Consider the following 17,998-nt stretch of genomic DNA (forward strand, 5'->3'; position numbering starts at 1 on the left):
TACAAACACATCACCATCATCAAAACACAATTTTGTCATGAATCCATCTGTGTACAATGTTTAATATTAACATAGACCAAGGTGAGCGACACATGCTCTTTAGAGCCTCTAGTTAAATTATACATGTAACAGAATAAAATGACAAGCTATACATTGTCAAGGAGTCTGTATATTATTCAGGGATTACCGGGTTATATGCATCTTATCATCAACAGTTAACTTATCGACAAATGAGTTGTGAATCCGGATTACACTAATATCGCTTAGCTTGCGAACACCAATCAATTCACATCTCAAGTTTCTTGTTGGCTTTTTACGCAATTTTTTCAATATTAACAGACATGTTTTAAGACCAACAGTACAGAACAGCACTAGCATAAGTTCTTCTGTGCTGCTTAGTGGCGCCATACATGCATGTAAACCTGTGCGGTCCAGTAAGAAAAGCGATTTAAGTACCCATGTACTGTTTGTGAAAGGGGTGTGATTAAAACAAGCAAATTTTAAATGTTATACGTGTAAAAAAAGACTCACATTTTAAATTTATAGTCCTACGACCAAGCGGCAAAAAAGGCACCATCAAAATATTGCCGTTTGTTTAATGATTAATTTTCCTTCGGGATATTTATATTAAAAACATACTATAGCCATGGATTACACCAGTCTGTATCATAGTACATTATGAGATAATCGTTCTGTAGGTTGGGGAAGGGGTCCAACCATTTGTCCCATTCAAATACATTGATCGTCCAAAAAAGTAGGTACCCCCCGAAACCCCTCCCTAAATATGGCATTGGGTGGACACGTTTCTGGCATCGAAGCCTGGTAATAGTGGGAGTAAGGTTGAAGAGAATTGAGAGTGAGGGAGGAGCAGGTGACGAGGGTAGTAAAAGGGGGCACACATTTGGAATCATCCTATGTGCAACCACTCAATTACAAGGGTCAGTGTATTAATTAAGTCACTTTATTAATTGAAGAATTCTTTTTTTCATGTTTCCTGCAATTATTCTACCCCCGGCCAGATTATCATTTTCATTGAAAGTAGTACTTTTAAGCTCAACCAAACATCAGACAAACTTTAAAATGAATGATTCAAGATTTTTAAGCTCTTTCTTTTTTATACGGGTTTCTGACCGTCTCTGTATGTCGTCAACGTGTCGTACATTAACTAGAACCTGCCTTCATGATCTCCCATAACATTTTGGTGAATTGTTTATATCTTTGGATGTTTCTGCTCCCTCTCGATTTTTAGAAATTTCAAAATTTTAACGTTTTGGTTAATAAAGGGGGGGGGGGGGGGGGGTTACAGTTTTCCGAAAATCCATCACTGTTATTTAAATATAAATCCAATTGATATAATTCCAAAAACCTTCCTTTTGTTTTGAAGTAAAATTAAAACAGTAATTCTTTAAAAGCCCAGAAACCACTTTTGCATGAAGTTGTACATGTCACTGCAATACCGTGAATCCCTGATACAGTATTAAAATATTATAGTCATCACTACATTTTCTTAGTTTAAAAGAATAATTTACTTTGTAAACAATGAATTTAACTGCGCAAAATTAACTTTATATATGCTCTAAATATGCATGAAATACTTGCGACTGTACATCAAGCAATCAACCAAAAAGAGTTAATCATGTTAATGTGTGTGTTGCAAATTTTTATGCCAAATAAATATAAACATCTGACTTTGAATAAACCACTAGGAATAAATGACCACGTAGTTGGAGCACTGAGAAAACTTGCACTATTCTATTAAAAGTTTTTAAAATAGTTAGCCCACTCTATTTGAGTCACGACAATTATCTCTATTTTACAACTTTACTTTTGTCTTTCTGTTTACGGAGGAAGACAGTTAACTTAATAATTCTGAGCTATACTAATTGCTTATTGAAAGAAATATTTTGTATATGAAATTATCTGAGTGTCTTATAATTGGTTTCACGCTCGAAAATGATTTACTTAATTTAGCGATTTCTTCTATTCATTCGTTTCGTTTCTACATTTTCCGAATTAAAATTTCGGAATCGCGGGAAGTAAATCAGCAACTGAGAAAAACACAAATTTTGCCTATAAATTCGTTGTTTTGAGACTCAAAATGCCGAAGAAGCAAGTTAAAAATGCCTTTTATTTCTATATGAAAGAACTTGAACCACAACTAAAGCGGGAGGGACGAGTTTTCCCTCATGGAATGGCAGATATTGTTCCCATTGCTCATCCACGATGGAAGGTGAAGATTCTTTAATAATGCTGAAACAGTTTTTATTGAAAGTCGAAATTGTTCAACGAAATACACAGAACATAAACTTATCTGATATTTTCACTATCACACGTAACATGACAATAATTAATAAACTAATGGAAACTACATAATTTTTAAAAGTTTCATGGGGACCAAAATTTGGCTAAAATGGCTGTGTTTTCACCTCAAATTTACTCACAAACATTTGCATGTGGAATTTTTTAAGGCAAAGCATGACCTAGATAAATAAAATCCAAAAGCATTGTATGATTCAGAAAATTGAAAACTTAACAGGTTAGGAACAACCTACCATAATATAATGGATACCCCTTTAAAGATGGACTGTCCCTGGAAAACTGAATTATTTGGAAGAAATTTTTCTTATAGACATGATAGAGGGGAGCAGGGCTAAAGCTAGTCCGAGATAACTCTAAGGTCCAATGGCTGTTTTGTCAGACAAGCTTGGCCGTGGGACGTCAGAGCTCGACCCATATCAAAAAGTGGATATGAAATGAAAGGTAAATGCCGAAATAGATGGATCACTGTGAAAACTGTCTAATTATGAGAAATTAAAGGTTGGCAGGTACATGTGTAGGTGAAACTTGCATAAATGAAGAGATAAATGAAAAATGAACAGGTTGATGCCCTATTTATATAATTCCAAGGCCATCAGTCCACTTTTTGATATGGGACGAGCTCTGATGTCCCACGGCCCCGGCTTGTCTGGCAAAACAGCCATTGGATGTAATCTTGGACTAGGCTAAAGCCAAGTGGTCTAAGAAGTTACTACTGTAACCAGTAGCAAGTCAACACTGAGTTGAGATTGGACCCTGCTCTTGGTGGGTGCATTCAAATCCAATCTTAATACAATTTAACTTGCATTGGTTGTCAGTTTCCCTATCAAAAGGCTGGTGGTTTTCTCCTAGTACTCCAGCTTCTTCCATCAATAAAAACTGGCTGCCTCAAAATAGCTTAAAACTTTAAAGGGGTGTTTAAACACCAACAATCAATAAATCAATCTGAAACCAGGGTCCACTAGTTTTGATAAGAACAATGTACAATGTACTGGTAAATACCTCCATTATCTAAAGAATTCCTCAAGAGCTGTGAGAGAACAGTAAAATCCATGTACACTCCCATCAGGACAAGATGTGTCACTAACTTAAATAAGTTCATTTTTAGTTTATAAATTCAGTATGTAATTCAAAAGTGTCTATTTCTATTTTGTCATTTACCTTAGGACTACATTTAAAGAGTTTACTGTCTTTGTGGAAACAAATATCATGTTTACATTTGATTTGATTCAGATTTTACCAGAAAAAGAAAAAGAGCGGTTTGAAAAAATATCTAAAGAGTACAAGGCTAAGATGAGAGGAGCTGAAGGGGACAAATATAGACAGGATAATACAAGAACATTGTTATCTGTAAGTTATAGTAGACAAATATATACAGGATAATACAAGAACATTGTTATCTGTAAGTTATAGTAGACAAATACAGACAGGATAATACTAGGACATTGTTACCTGTAAGTTATAGTAGACATATACAGACAGGATAATACAAGAACATTGTTATCTGTAAGTTATAGTAGACAAATACAGACAGGATAATACAAGAACATTATTATCTGTAAGTTATAGTAGACAAATATAGACAGGATAATACAAGGACATTGTTACCTGTAAGTTATAGTAGACAAATACAAACATTAAAAAAAACAGAACTGAAAAGCACTCTTAAAAAGGGTCTTTAAAACATCACTATTTGTACAGACAGGAAGATTAATATTACAGAATTTTTAAATAAGTAAATCATGTAAAAGATAATGCAATTTTCCTGCAATAGAAAGAAGCACTCGTCAAAAATGATCTTCATAAGTGACAGATAAACTTTTCATCCACAGTGAGGATACTGTTTCAATTTTTGATTAAAATACTGTATATTAAAAACAATTGTAGGAGAGAAGAGATGAATATGCAGATTTACAGAAGAAACGAACTAAAGAAAGAAATTCTGTAAAATCACAATGGCCAACAGGAAAATGTGAGTATTTATCTCTTCTAAGACTCATTTCCCTTTATAATTGTGTGTTTTTAGTTTTTTTTTAGGCTATACAATATTTTTGCCTAGGCTATGTAAAATGATCCTAGCAAACATTGAAATAACCAAATGAAAAATGTCATCATGTTAAGCAAGACATGACTGCTGTTTTATTTATTTAAAAAAGATGATTGTATAAAAGCACAATGAGGGATTTTTTTTTATTGCAATCCCCATTCTATGCAAACAAGTAATTAAGACTAAAAGTATAAACAAAATTGTTAAACAAATAACTGCAGATATAATGCAGAATAATAAGAATTCTACTGTAAACACTATTGTTTTTTTAACAGTATTAGCAAGTGAAAAGTTCTATCTACTGAACATTCAGACATTGTGCAAGACAGATGATGGGGATTATCTCCCCTGTGAGATTGGTGCTATTGAGTATAGCATTAAATCTGGTATCACCAAGACACTGCATAGATTCATTGAGCCAGGTAATTATAAGTTGATAAAGATTATCTCCCCTGTGAGATCAGTGCTATGAAATACAATGTATTTTCATGAAGCATTATAGAAAAAGGCATTCCTACCCAAGTAATTTTGTGTAAAAATATTAGATGAATATCAGTTATGATTTGGGCCAAGCACTTACAGAAAATAAAAAAGGTTTGCAATGTTAACAAATACTTTTAAACATAATCCCTGGGCTTGAAGTCTTAAAACTTTACTCAGTGTTCAGAGCACACGAATCATGCTCAAAACTTGAAATCCAACATTTTGATTGGTTGATTTTTGAGTGAGTACAAAAAAATGACTTGAAAGTTTTATACCAACCCAGCCTGCTCTGTCCCAGATAACTAGGGGTTTTATTTATTATAAACATGTCTTGAAAATTTTTAAATATATCTGATACAGTTACATATACACTGTATGTACCTGGCCTGACACATAATATTATTTATGGTAGGGGCTGCTTTTATAATAATTCAGTTTATCTTTTATGCATCTTTTTCCACCTCAGAGCAATCACCTCTTTGATTCTTCAAAATACTGAGTAAAATTTATGAAGAGCTCTGTTAATTAGCAGTGGAAACATTTCAGTTTTTTCGCGTTTTTAAAAATGCTGCAAAGTTTTTTTTATATAGTTGGTTTTCTCTTCTTAGAAATGATGTTAAATCATAATCAACACTACTAAGCTCTTTAAAAAGATAAAGGAGAACGGAAAAAATGAATAATAATAATTATGTATAATTTCAGGAAGAATTCCAACTGGGTACAGATATGAGTGCAAGAGTAAAAGTAAGTCTAAGTTTACTTTTTAGCTCACCTGGCCCGAAGGGCCAAGTGAGCTTTTCTCATCACTTGGCGTCCGGCGTCCGTCGTCGTCCGTCGTCGTCCGTCGTCGTCCTGCGTCCGTCGTCGTTAACTTTTACAAAAATCTTCTTCTCTGAAACGGCTGGGCCAAATTAATCCAAACTTGGCCATAATCATCATTGGGGTATCTAGTTTAAAAATTGTGTCCTGTGACCCCGCCAAACAACCAAGATGGCCGCCACGGCTAAAAATAGAACATAGGGGTAAAATGCAGTTTTTGGCTTATAACTCAAAAACCAAAGCATTTAGAGCAAATCTGACATGGGGTAAAAATGTTCATCAGGTCAAGATCTAACTGCCCTGAAATTTTTAGATGAATCGGACAACCTGTTGTTGGGTTGCTGCCCCTGAATTGGTAATTTTAGGGAAATTTTGCTGTTTTTTGTTTCTATCTTGAATATTATTATAGATAGAGATAAACTTTAAACAGCAATAATGTTCAGTAAAGTAAAATCTACAAATAAGTCAACATAACCAAAATGGTCAGTTGACCACTTTAGGAGTTATTGTCCTTTATAGTCAATTTTTAACCATTTTTCGTAAATCTTGATAATCTTTTACAAAAATCTTCTCCTCTGAAACTACCAGGCCAAATTTAAACAAACTTGGCCGCAATCATCATTGGGGTATCTTGTTTAAAAATTGTGTGGCGTGACCCGGCCAACCAATAAAGATGGCCGCCATGGCTAAAAATAGAACATAGGGGTAAAATGCAGTTTTTTGCTTATAACTCAAAAACCAAAGCATTTAGAGCAAATCTAACAGGGAGTAAAATTGTTAATCAGGTCAAGATCTATTTGCCATGAAATTTTCAGATGGATTGGACAAACTGCTGTTAGGTTGCTGCCCCTGAATTAGTCATTTTAAGGAAATTTTGCCGTTTTTTGTTATTATCTTGAATATTATTATAGATAGAGATAAACTGTAAAGGGAAACAATGTACAGCAAAGTAACACCTAAAAATAAGTCAACATGACCTAAATGGTCAATTGACCCCATAAGGAGTTATTGCCCTTTATAGTCAATTTTTTACAATTTTCATAAAATTTGTAAATTTTAACTAACATTTTCCACTGAAGCTCTTAGGCCAAGTTCAATATAGATAGAATGATTGTAAGCAGCAATAATGTTCAGTAAAGTAAGATATACAAACACATCACCATCACCAAAACACAATTTTGTCATGAATTCAAATGCGTCCTTTGTTTAATATTCACATAGACCAAGGTGAGCGACACAGGCTCTTTGGAGCCTCTAGTTTATATTCTGAAATTTCAGAAATTATTACTTTCAAAATTTTTAAAGAATTTTAAAAAAGATAAAGGAAGTTTGCTACTCAGTTTCAAAATTAGAAGCTTTCATAGCACAAGTATATATTGTTGATAGGAGATTTATAAAGTAACCAAAAGAGCAAAAATGAAATATAGGTTAATGTGCTTGTTTCGAGATATAAGCCATTTAAATTTTTGCAGTAAAATGTTCTCTCTTGATTTTTCATAGCTTTATCTTTGATAAGTTTAGGTTCTCATAAACTATTAAAAAATAATGTGATTTTATAAGACTTTTACAGGTGGCTAATTATATTGATACATGTAAAAGATTCATATGACAAGCGAACTTCCTAATTATTGGGAATTCAGGAAAATCATTCAAAGATATTAATCATAAGTCAGAATGTGTTAGTAAGATACTCCACCAGTAGCACATTGTACATAAATAAAACCTCAATAATTTCTAAATTAACAGTATTCATATGCATTTAAAAGGTTGAGTCAACCTCTTACTCAGCAATAAAAAAATAATCAGTTGGAAAAGAACAAAATACATGTCAAAATATCTTTTTTTCTAAAAAAAAATAACAAATTATAGAGGCCAAATTATTCAAAAGAGTGTTTTATACTGTCAATTCAGAAGTTCAAAAATATTGGGTGAAAATAAATAATAATTGCATACTAAATAAGGGATAACTTTTAAGACATATGTTGCAAATTTTTACAAATTTTGATGTTACATTAAATATGTCGTAAATAAAAAAAGGCTGTATCTGACTTAATGCTTGAGACAAATGTAAACTATCTTGGTTTGATTATACATTGAATTTTTTTTTAAGGTGAAGATACCCATCAAATTCCTATCGAGAGGTTTGAAAAGTCTGATGCCAATTATCGTGGACTTTGGATTCAGTTGGAAAACTTTGTAAATCCAAATGGTGAAAAACCTGAGTACCCTCCCTTTTACTGTATGGTAAGAATAGCCTATTGTTAGATATGAAATTAGACTTATTGAAAAAAATAAATAAATTAGAAACATTTATAAGTTGGTCAAGTAAACTTATTTTGTACTTTTATAACATTTAATTAAATTACAAAAAAAATCACATGTAAAGGAAACACATTGCTAACCATTGAGTTGATTATATTAGAGAACCAATTTAATAAAATATTGTCTATGCAATCAGCAGATCTTGAAAATCAGAAATTTGGTGTCAAGCATTATTAGTTTATGCATTTTCACATCACTATGTCAACAATATGCAGATTACTGCATACTAGTAAAGAGGTCAAAATAGGGTTCTATTACTCACACTATGTTTTTTTTGTTGTTTATATCATTGATCATTTATTTTTTGTTAGATACCAATTTTTCGTGGATTTTGTTGGTACAGGGGAACAACAAATTTAAATGTTTATCTTTCAATAAATTTCTAAAGGACGGAATGCAGATTTTTCCAAAATCATGAAATTAGATATTCATGAACATGCAAGTTTTCCCCAATGCACAAAGTTATAACTACAAAAATAAATGAATCAACAGTATTTAAAAAAGTATGCATACACAAATATGGATTTTATCTTTTGTGATAAAATTATAAAAGCAGTTATCTGCAAGAATTGAGATGGAAACTGTTTTATCTTGTATTAAAGGGAGGAGATGTTGAGGAGCTAGAATATTCATTAAACTGGGTCCATGACAAAGCTTGTTTAGGATATGCTAACAGACTGAAGAGGGTATATAATTTAGAAGGACTTGTTCAGGATTTATTTGGACATATTGGACATTCAGTGTCAGAAACACAAGTGATTGATTTAATGACAGCACATACATGGGATTTTGAACCAAAAACCAGGTAATTATAAATTTAAAAAATCTTTTAGTAAAAATGCTTTGGTGAAATAACTTGATCTGGATGTGAAGCAACGGCAAGCAAAAATTATAAATCAGTAGGTTCATTCCATTAAAATGGAATTTGATGGTACGGTAGGAAATTTCTTCGAAAACCACCCATTAGCATAATTAGATATTTTGCAAACATTAAAAGGAAAAATATATGAATAATATATACAGTTTACTCTCGTTGTCTTGAACTCGGTTAACTTGAATTTTCGGATGAGTCGAAGTTTTCACGTTGTCCCACACTTTTTTCCATATAAATGTATGTAATTCAACTCTTGATGAGTCGAAATTGTATGAGTCAAAATTTGGGTTGAGTCTAACTAAATTTACGGTCCCAAGGTTAACAAAAGCATTCAAATTTTATTATATATCTCAAACTAATACACATATGTCAAAACATGATCTCCGGGATTTAAATGGATCGAAGAGTTAATCTGACAATACACGTGTATTAATCAAATTTCCGGTCACTGACCAACCACTGTATTGATTTATGACATGCTATTTCCACAAGTGTTTACCTAAGAATTTGTATAAATAATTAGTGATACATAATTAATATTCATGAAAAAGTATTCAAAAAAGTTTACAAAACAATTAATTGTGATTAATACTATAAATGAGCTTTGGTGTATAAAGTGAGGATTATGATTTCCGTAAATAATCACCTAAAAACTACTCAATCGACGTCTTTCATCTTGTTTTATTTTCTTTTGAAAAGAAAGAGTGAGATTAAACAAAATGAATAGAAATCTTAATTTTCCAAAATCTCATGTATCTGAGAATAAACAATTTTGTGAACTACAACCAAACTGAATAACGAAACTAACTATTGGAAATTACACTCTAAAAAAAAAAAGATAGGAAATAATTGCAAGTGAAACAATAGAAAAAGTAAAAATAATGTGTTAAAAATAATGAAAGACCATGACATTAAAATACATCGATCTGATACCAGAATATCGTCACCGGATTTATTTTAGCTTAACCATGTTAAGCAAGAGTTATGTCCCTTGGTTGTCAAACTTCCAGTTTTCGTTTGAGTCGAACTATGTGTATCTTGAAATATTTCTCTGGTCCTACTGACTGGGAGATAACGAGAGTCGACTGTACCTTCAGTCTTGTTTAAAAAAAAATCAATTTCTGTTCTTCCTCTCTCATATTAGTTTTATGGAAGAGCATGTATCTTTTTTGTCAAATTTCATTGCCAACCAGACTAGGTGAGTGTCTTCAATATACTGTAAATTCAGAAATTATTGCGTGCATTTATTATTGCGATTTTGTCATTTTACACTTGAACGCGATTTTAATTTTTACGATTTTGAGAAAAGTCATGCTTAATTCAGTTAAAATATTACAAAATGCTAGTTTTAATTATTGCGTTTACAACTCAGTCGCATTATTCGCAATAATAAAAACCTCGCAAAACTTTCTGAATTAACAGTATTCTTTTTCTGTGATATGAAATATTCTTATGTTGTGAAATAATATGAATTAATACAGTAACTAATTATTTCAGATGTGACTTCCACGAAGAATTAGAGTGTAAATTTTGCTCCCTTGGATTTGTAAACAGATATGCGTAAGTAAATAAATTAAAAAAAATATGTGAATTTAATAACAATTATATTTACTTTTATTAAGGATAAGATAGTATGCCTTGTTCAAACCATGGATGAAATATTTGCCACTGCACATTGAGCAAATTACTTTATCCATATGAAAACAACAAGACCAAAGAGAAGGAAACAGACAAGAGCGTGAATGGGTCTTTCACACAGCATCCTGCACTCAGAAGCAGGTTTCAGCTGACCCTTAAACAAAAATGTGGTAATAGAAAAGGAGATCACACACGGAAACAAATAAAAGAGCTAAATTGTAAAAGAAAAACAAACAAAACTCACAATTGCCATACAAGACTAACAAAGGCCAGATGCTCCTGACTTTGGACAGGCGCAAAATTGCGGCAGGGTATAAACATGTTTATGATATCTAAAACCTCCCCTATACCTCTAGCCAATGTATAAAAGTAAATGCATAACAATATGCACATTAAAATTCAGTTCAAGAGAAGTCCGAGTCTGATTTCATAAGATGTAACAAAAGAAAATAAATAAAATAACAATTAAACATAAATAACAACAGACTACTAGCAGTTAAATGACATGCCAGCTCAAGACCCCAATTAAACTGATTGAAAGATTATGTCTTCATCATATGAATATCAGGCACAATCCCTCCCGTTAAGATTTTCACTTCTTGTTAAATTTATGAGTTCTAAATTTGTTTTTAGATATGCCATTTCTGATAGTGTGTGTCCATTGTTTGGTGTTCAGATAACACCAAAACATCTGCCGATCCGTGAAGAAGGTTCGGTATCATGTGTTGTACTACCTCCCTCCTCCATGAAGATAGATAGGAACCAAGAAGCCAGAATGCCATCACGAAGACCCCAGAATGACAATAGACCACAACAACAACAACAGCAACAGACATTTCAACCTGTAAGTGTGTCATAAAAATGGTGGAGTTATATAATTTATATAAAAAGAAATCAGCATTTATTATGCAACACACCATCACACTATCTTACTCATGCATTGCACTATGATTGACTGAAAATTTTTCAAACCATATAAAGACCAGACAAAGTAGATGAAACCAATGGAAAACCCTATAGCTGGTGATTTTCACTGTGTGTAAATTTTTGCTTTCTCTAATTTTTGTGGATAGAACTAAATTGTCAAAATAAATTCTGCTAATTTAAAAGTGCACCTGCAAAGGTATTGATTAAAGTTTTGAATCCGCCAAAATAATAACCCCCAAAATATTTCTTATACCTTATTCAATGACATGACAAGCTGACAACGCCATGGCAAAAAATTACTATAAGACCAAACAAGAGTAAACAAAATTAAACTTTCAAAGACTGAGCAACAAAGGTATTTATTGCAAATAGAGATAAATATAGATATTGTTTTAAAATCTGTGCACTGTTTGATCTCTTTAAATATGTGAACGAACACAAGTCTTAAGCTTATTTAAACTCCTTCTCTTTTTAAAGGCTCCTACAAATAGATATGCTCCAATGTTAAACAGAGGTGGTGACAGTGAAGACGATGATGACGACGAGGACGATGAAGAATATACCTCATTAAGGCGACCACATAATCCAGGTAAGAGGAATCCATGTGGCATGTATTTCTATTATTGTTTATCTGAACCACAATCTTCTTAAATAGATATAACTTTAAGAAGGTGTGGTATTAGTACCAATGAGACAACTCTCCATTCAAGGCACAACTTGTCAAAGATAAAACATTATAGGTCAAAGTACAGTCTTCAACACCTAGCCTTGGCTCACACTGAACAGCAAGCTATAAAGGGCTCCAAAAATGACAAGTGTAAAACCATGCATTTAAACAGGAAAACCAGCTGTCTAATCTATTTAAAAAACAAGCTTTGATCTTTTGTGTCATAATTTTCCATCTCAAGAGACACAACTGAGATGTTATTTTTCTTCAGTCAAGTAGAGTGAGAACTCAATGCCTTCACAAGCCAACAACAACATTCAAGTTGGCTTAATAATAGCAGGGAAAAGATTATCTATGGTGTTTCAACTAAACAAAGTTTCTCTTGTCTATAAAATTAATCATGTTTATTAAACCACACAGTATCTCATATTAAAACTAGCTGATAGCATGCACATCAGAAATGTCCTGAGCTGTTGGGGTGATTTAAGTACAAAACAATAAGCAAAAAGATGACATAAAGTAAAGCACACTTCTAAAAGTATGATTGACATAATGTGGATTAGTATCAAGTGCTTGTTTAGTACAAAATCGATTTATTTGTAAGTTGCATTTTAATAAGTGTTTTCAATACTATATTTGTAATCAATGTTTTGATCGTTTTATGAATTATTTTGCAGCCTATTCAGGAATGGGTGGTGTACCAAGCGGAGCAGGAAGAGGTTTAGCATCCTTAGCACCATGGTCTGGTGTACCTGTACGACCTCAGAATACCCCTAATATTATAGACCAAAGCAGTTTTCCTACTCTTGGTGGCAATCAGTCAACCATGGCACCACCTGGTCTGTCTGGCATTGGTCGAGGCAATCCAATTGCTGGTATTGGACGTGGTGCACCTGTAGCTCAAATTGTTAATACAGGTTTGTACAAAAATAAGCATTGATTGACCAAGTTATAACACTTGAAATATTTAAACTATGTCAGTAGATTATCTTGTTGGAATTCACATTACATGTTAACCATGTCCATCTTTTTCATAATTATAATGTCCTGATATTCAACTGTTCCCTGGGACAATTTTGTTAATGTGTATTAAGCTATTAAAGATTTTAGATTAATGGTGAAACCCATACATGGTGCATGATTAGAGAATGACAGGGTGTCTCTTCCTTTATGAAGATATACAAAGACTTGCCGCTGTTGATATTTAAATAATATATATTCACATTAGAAGAAAAAAAATGTAGTCAATTTTTTGTTGTATATATATATCAAACCCCTTAACACCATAGTCAGGTGGTGATGTAAAGAGATTGTAAAAGCCTGTCTACTGAAAAACAAATAAAAAAAATAGAATAAAAAGACTTGCCGCTGGAATGCACTCCCTTATTTGATAATTCAAATATACCAGGGTTGCAATTTCACCAAGATGAAATGTCAATGGGTCAGTTATCTTCATTTTCTTTTTAGATTTTTATGCTCCCTCTAGATCTAGGCCTTTTGTTTGTCCAACCGATTTTAATTTCTGCATGTTATTTCCCAAAATTTCAAGTTGATACCCTGGTGAGATAAGCTATCAAATAAATTATTATAATTTGCCAATTGTGGTTACAGATCAGAAGTTTGCAGGACGTGCCATGGCCCCAGAGCCGACATTTGCTCCACCACCACCAGCATCATGGCAGAATGATGTCAAAGAACCACAGAAAATAGTAGGTTATTTAAATTCAGTAAAGCAACAGTAGCAGATCCAGGGCAAGTGTTCTGGGGTTTTACCCCTTAATAAGTTTGTGTTTCTTTCTTCTCTCTGTCTGTCTGGCCTCCTGTTAGAGTTATTGGTCAAGGTAGTTTTTGATGAAAATTGAAGTCCAATCAACTTACATTTAGTACACATGTTCCCTATAATATGATCTATCCAATTTTACCTATAATACCTAATTAGTTTTGACCCAAATTTCACAAACCACTGAACAAAGATAAAGAAAGTATTATGGATACATTCTTGTTTTATATGAGGTTGAGCATACCATAAACTGTTCATAATTCTGCATGCGAAATTCAATGCCATGAAACACTTTCAAAATAAGTTTGTGTCAAGGAGAAAACTTTATTGCTGTTCTTCATTCACATTATTGGTGGATGTCATCAACATATATATAACTTTATTCCATATAATGTTAAATATATATCATCTATTACTAGATATTTATAAATCTTGATTTTTTATCAAACTTATTCAGAAGTAATTATTTAATTTGATAAATGGTGCAGTTATGTACAAAATAACAGATTTATACTTTATCACAATTGCAAACACATTGACTTATTGTTTTTGTTCATAAAGTTTGATGCACATTACCAAACAAGAATAAACTGTTAGTTTTAATTCTTAATTATTGTTATATAGACGATGGCTGACATATCCAGAGGATTACAGCAGTCAAATGCTGCCCAAGATAGAAATGGACAATCTGGTGTTAACCTGTCTCAACTCCAGGATAGAATGGCAGTGTCCATGCAATATAATGGGAGTGTCCCAACATTCCCAACACCTGTCAATCAGCAGCAGAGGAGCCAATCAAATGCCAGAGGTAAGTTGTACACAATTTAAATTAAATAGGTGATGAAAAAAATATGTCTAGAAAGTTTTTTGTGATGAAAAAAATATGTTTTTGTGATGATAAATTTTAAGTTTAGAAAGTTTCAAATCAAATGTCAAACAAACAATAAAGATAACATGATTTAATTTTCATATAATCTAATTTCACCTGATAGTAATATCCATAAAACTTGGTGAAAGTATGCACCCTTTCTGCTTTTTAGACTCTGTTTGACTGTATTTCTGTTCATAATTCTTATTTGTACCATAATGTGTTAATCTTGACATAGTGTCGTAAAACTTCAATGCAGTTTTTAAAAAAAATATGTGGCCCTTTTCATTTTGAAAATTCCATTTGGTAATCAGAGTGGGGACTTGTGTTTCTACTTTGAAATAAAATGAAGGTTTATATTAATAACAATTAAATTAGAATTAAAACATTATTTTTTCCCCTGCAAATATTGTGAGCCAACTTTTTCTGTATGATAACTGAAAGCTTCTCTGCCTTGTTTTGATGGCACTTTGTCAATTTTGAGCATTGAATGTAAACAAAATTTCAACTTCTGTTAATTGTGGAATTTTGTGTTTTGTATTAAGAAATGTTCTTGCAGGAGGAATGATGGGACAGTTTCAGGGAATTCTGGGTAATCTCCAGAAAGGCAAAAAATTACCAATGGGAAGAGGATATGCACCACCTGGTGCTGGAGGTATAACACATTCTATTTCTACTGTTTACTTTGTAATTCAAATGTTAAAAATATCACAAATTTTTAATAGGCTTTGTATGCACAAATTGGTAAAACCATGAAATGAAGTATTCGTGAAAATGCAAGTTTTCTTCAATGCACGAAAATTGATACCCACGAAAATGATTTTAATCCACATGTACAGTATATAAATAAGAAGATGTGGTATGAACGCCAATGAGACAAGTCTCCATCCAAATCACAGTGCATAAAAAGTTAACAATTATAGGTCAATGCACTGCTTTCAATATATATGACTTAGTTTTCTTCTTTTGATGTCCCCATCTTTTTCAGCGACACAAAATGAGTGATTTAAGTAGTTCTTCTTCTGTATCACATGGCTGTGAGTAGTAATGTGTTATGATCACTCAGACACCTTCAATTTTCCAAAACTTTGAATTATTAAATTGGGTTATGCTTAGCATGACATGTGTATTCTTGTTTACTTGTACAAGGCTAACCATTGCTTAGCCATGCAATTTTGAAAAATACTAGCTGATATTGAAGGTAACATTTTGGAATAAGTCATGTCATTTCATTGTTTGTAAACATTATTCAGACTGGGAACTGATTTGTTTTTCCTTACTCTTAAAATTGCCACATACATTTTTGTACCTGGCAGATTGACATGCTCTTGGCAAAAAAGCTAACATAAGAGCACCTAGCTAGTTGACACTTAAAAATAGATCTGGAATTTCAGCAGTTTTAAAGACTTTTGGACATTTTTGGGAAAATGAAACAAAACTTTTAGATTAAACTATGATTGAAGTTGTTCAAAGTTTGTCTGAACCTTCTATTTACAATATGATATCTGACTTTTTAAGATTTTTCTCAAATGGTTGGACAGATGAAGATTTAAAACTAGTGCAATCTGGTACCAGAAGAACCAGTGAGAGCTGACTGTGATGTGAAGTTAGTGCTGTGATAGTGCTCGACAGACAGTTTTATGACAATTGTGAAGTTCTAGTCATTATATGGCTTTTTTTAAATACTCTAAAGGGATAAAGGTTCATCAGTATTGTAATGTGCCAAGAGGGATGTGACTTGTCAAAATATTGTTATGTATAATTCGCTTATTTCATATTGCAATTATGAAAAAGTGATTCGAAGATGAGATTGAGATTTAATTTAAATCCGTTTCACTCATGATGTATGTATGATGTTCAGGTTTCAGATAGTATGTATGAAGTTCAGGATTTAGATAGGATGTTCTATGTTCAGGTTTTAAGAAGTATATATATATATATGATGTTTATGATTAGATAAAATAATATTTCATCAGTTGAAATAATAATAAAACGTCCAACTCTACGCAATTTGATAAAGGGGTTTCTTTTGTTTTTCCAGTGAAAAAGTTTTGAGACAGCCCTAATGTTATAATTGTAGAACGTTAATATTTCAAAATGCAGTTCTTAAAATTGCTGTTTTAATTTCTTTTTTTCAGTTTCTTTACAATTAGGTTTTTTTTCTTGTTAAGTTTCTTAAGTATTCAGATGTAATACATTTTAATAAATCAATATTTGCTAATTGTGTTTGTTTTTTTATGCCCCATTTATGGGCAGTATGTTTTCTGGTCTGTTCGTCCGTCTGTCCCGCTTCAGGTTAAAGTTTTTGGCGTGGTAGTTATTAATGAATTTGAAGTCCAATCATCTTGAAACTTAGTACACATGTGCCCTATGATATGATCTTTCCAATTTTAATGCCAAATAAGAGATTTTCACCCGTTTTCACCGTCCACTGAACATAGAGAATGGTAGTGCAGATAGAGCATCCGTGTACTTGGGACACATTCTTGATTTTATATACATTGATGTATACCTGCTATACCACTAAATCTCCCTCAAGGCATAGTCTACACCACCCTTTTACTAGAATGCTTGAATGTTTCAGTCCTGGTTAATTGACTTTGAATGTTTGAAAGTTAACATGTTGAAGTACATGTATTTATAAAAAAAGAAGATGTGGTATGATTGCCGATGAGACAACTCTCCACAAGAGACCAAAGGACGCAGAAATTAACAGCTATAGGTCACTGTAAGGCATTCTACAATGAGCAAAGCCCATACTGCATAGTCAGCTATAAAAGGCCTTGGAACGACAAATGTAAAACAATTCACAAGAAAACTATGGCTTAATGTTCTATTTTCAAATTTTGCATTAACTATTAAAAATTACTTGCAAGCAACATATTTCAGTCAAAAGTATATTTTATTTTTATACACCTGTTTATGGGATCTATTATGGTATAAAATGGTCTGTATGTCTGTCTGTCAGTCAACATGTTTGACAATATTTTGAAAAATCTTTATCAAATTTTCATTAAACATTGGTGAATTGTTTATATCTACTGATGTAAGCTCCCTGTCAATTTTTTAAATCTAAGATTTTATGTTTTGAAGTTGAAGGATTTTATTCATAAAAAGGGGTGATCTCCTAGTTATAGCCCAAAAACTCTTATGCAACTTTGGTGACTGGATTATCTCTATTAAAAGAGGCTTTCTTTAGTTTTAATATATTTCTTATGCAACATTGAGTTGTAAATTAATGGAATTTTATTTGTTGA

General features: G+C 32.3%; 1 protein-coding gene across 1 annotated transcript; it reads left to right on the plus strand.

Moving 5' to 3' along the window:
* The first annotated feature begins 2,005 nt into the window (after positions 1–2,005).
* Positions 2,006–16,962, plus strand: LOC134721057 (protein maelstrom homolog). The gene is made up of 15 exons (XM_063583763.1): positions 2,006–2,230; positions 3,550–3,666; positions 4,204–4,288; positions 4,639–4,785; positions 5,549–5,590; positions 7,776–7,909; positions 8,590–8,792; positions 10,359–10,421; positions 11,133–11,343; positions 11,904–12,015; positions 12,771–13,010; positions 13,705–13,802; positions 14,498–14,681; positions 15,301–15,396; positions 16,260–16,962. The coding sequence occupies exons 1-15, from the start codon at positions 2,099–2,101 to the stop codon at positions 16,292–16,294; spliced, it is 1,899 nt and encodes a 632-aa protein (XP_063439833.1). The 5' UTR covers positions 2,006–2,098; the 3' UTR covers positions 16,295–16,962.
* The last annotated feature ends 1,036 nt before the right edge of the window (positions 16,963–17,998 follow it).

The sequence above is a fragment of the Mytilus trossulus genome, chromosome 6, assembly GCF_036588685.1.
Source record: "Mytilus trossulus isolate FHL-02 chromosome 6, PNRI_Mtr1.1.1.hap1, whole genome shotgun sequence".
In the NCBI taxonomy this organism is placed as follows: Eukaryota; Metazoa; Mollusca; class Bivalvia; order Mytilida; family Mytilidae; genus Mytilus; species Mytilus trossulus.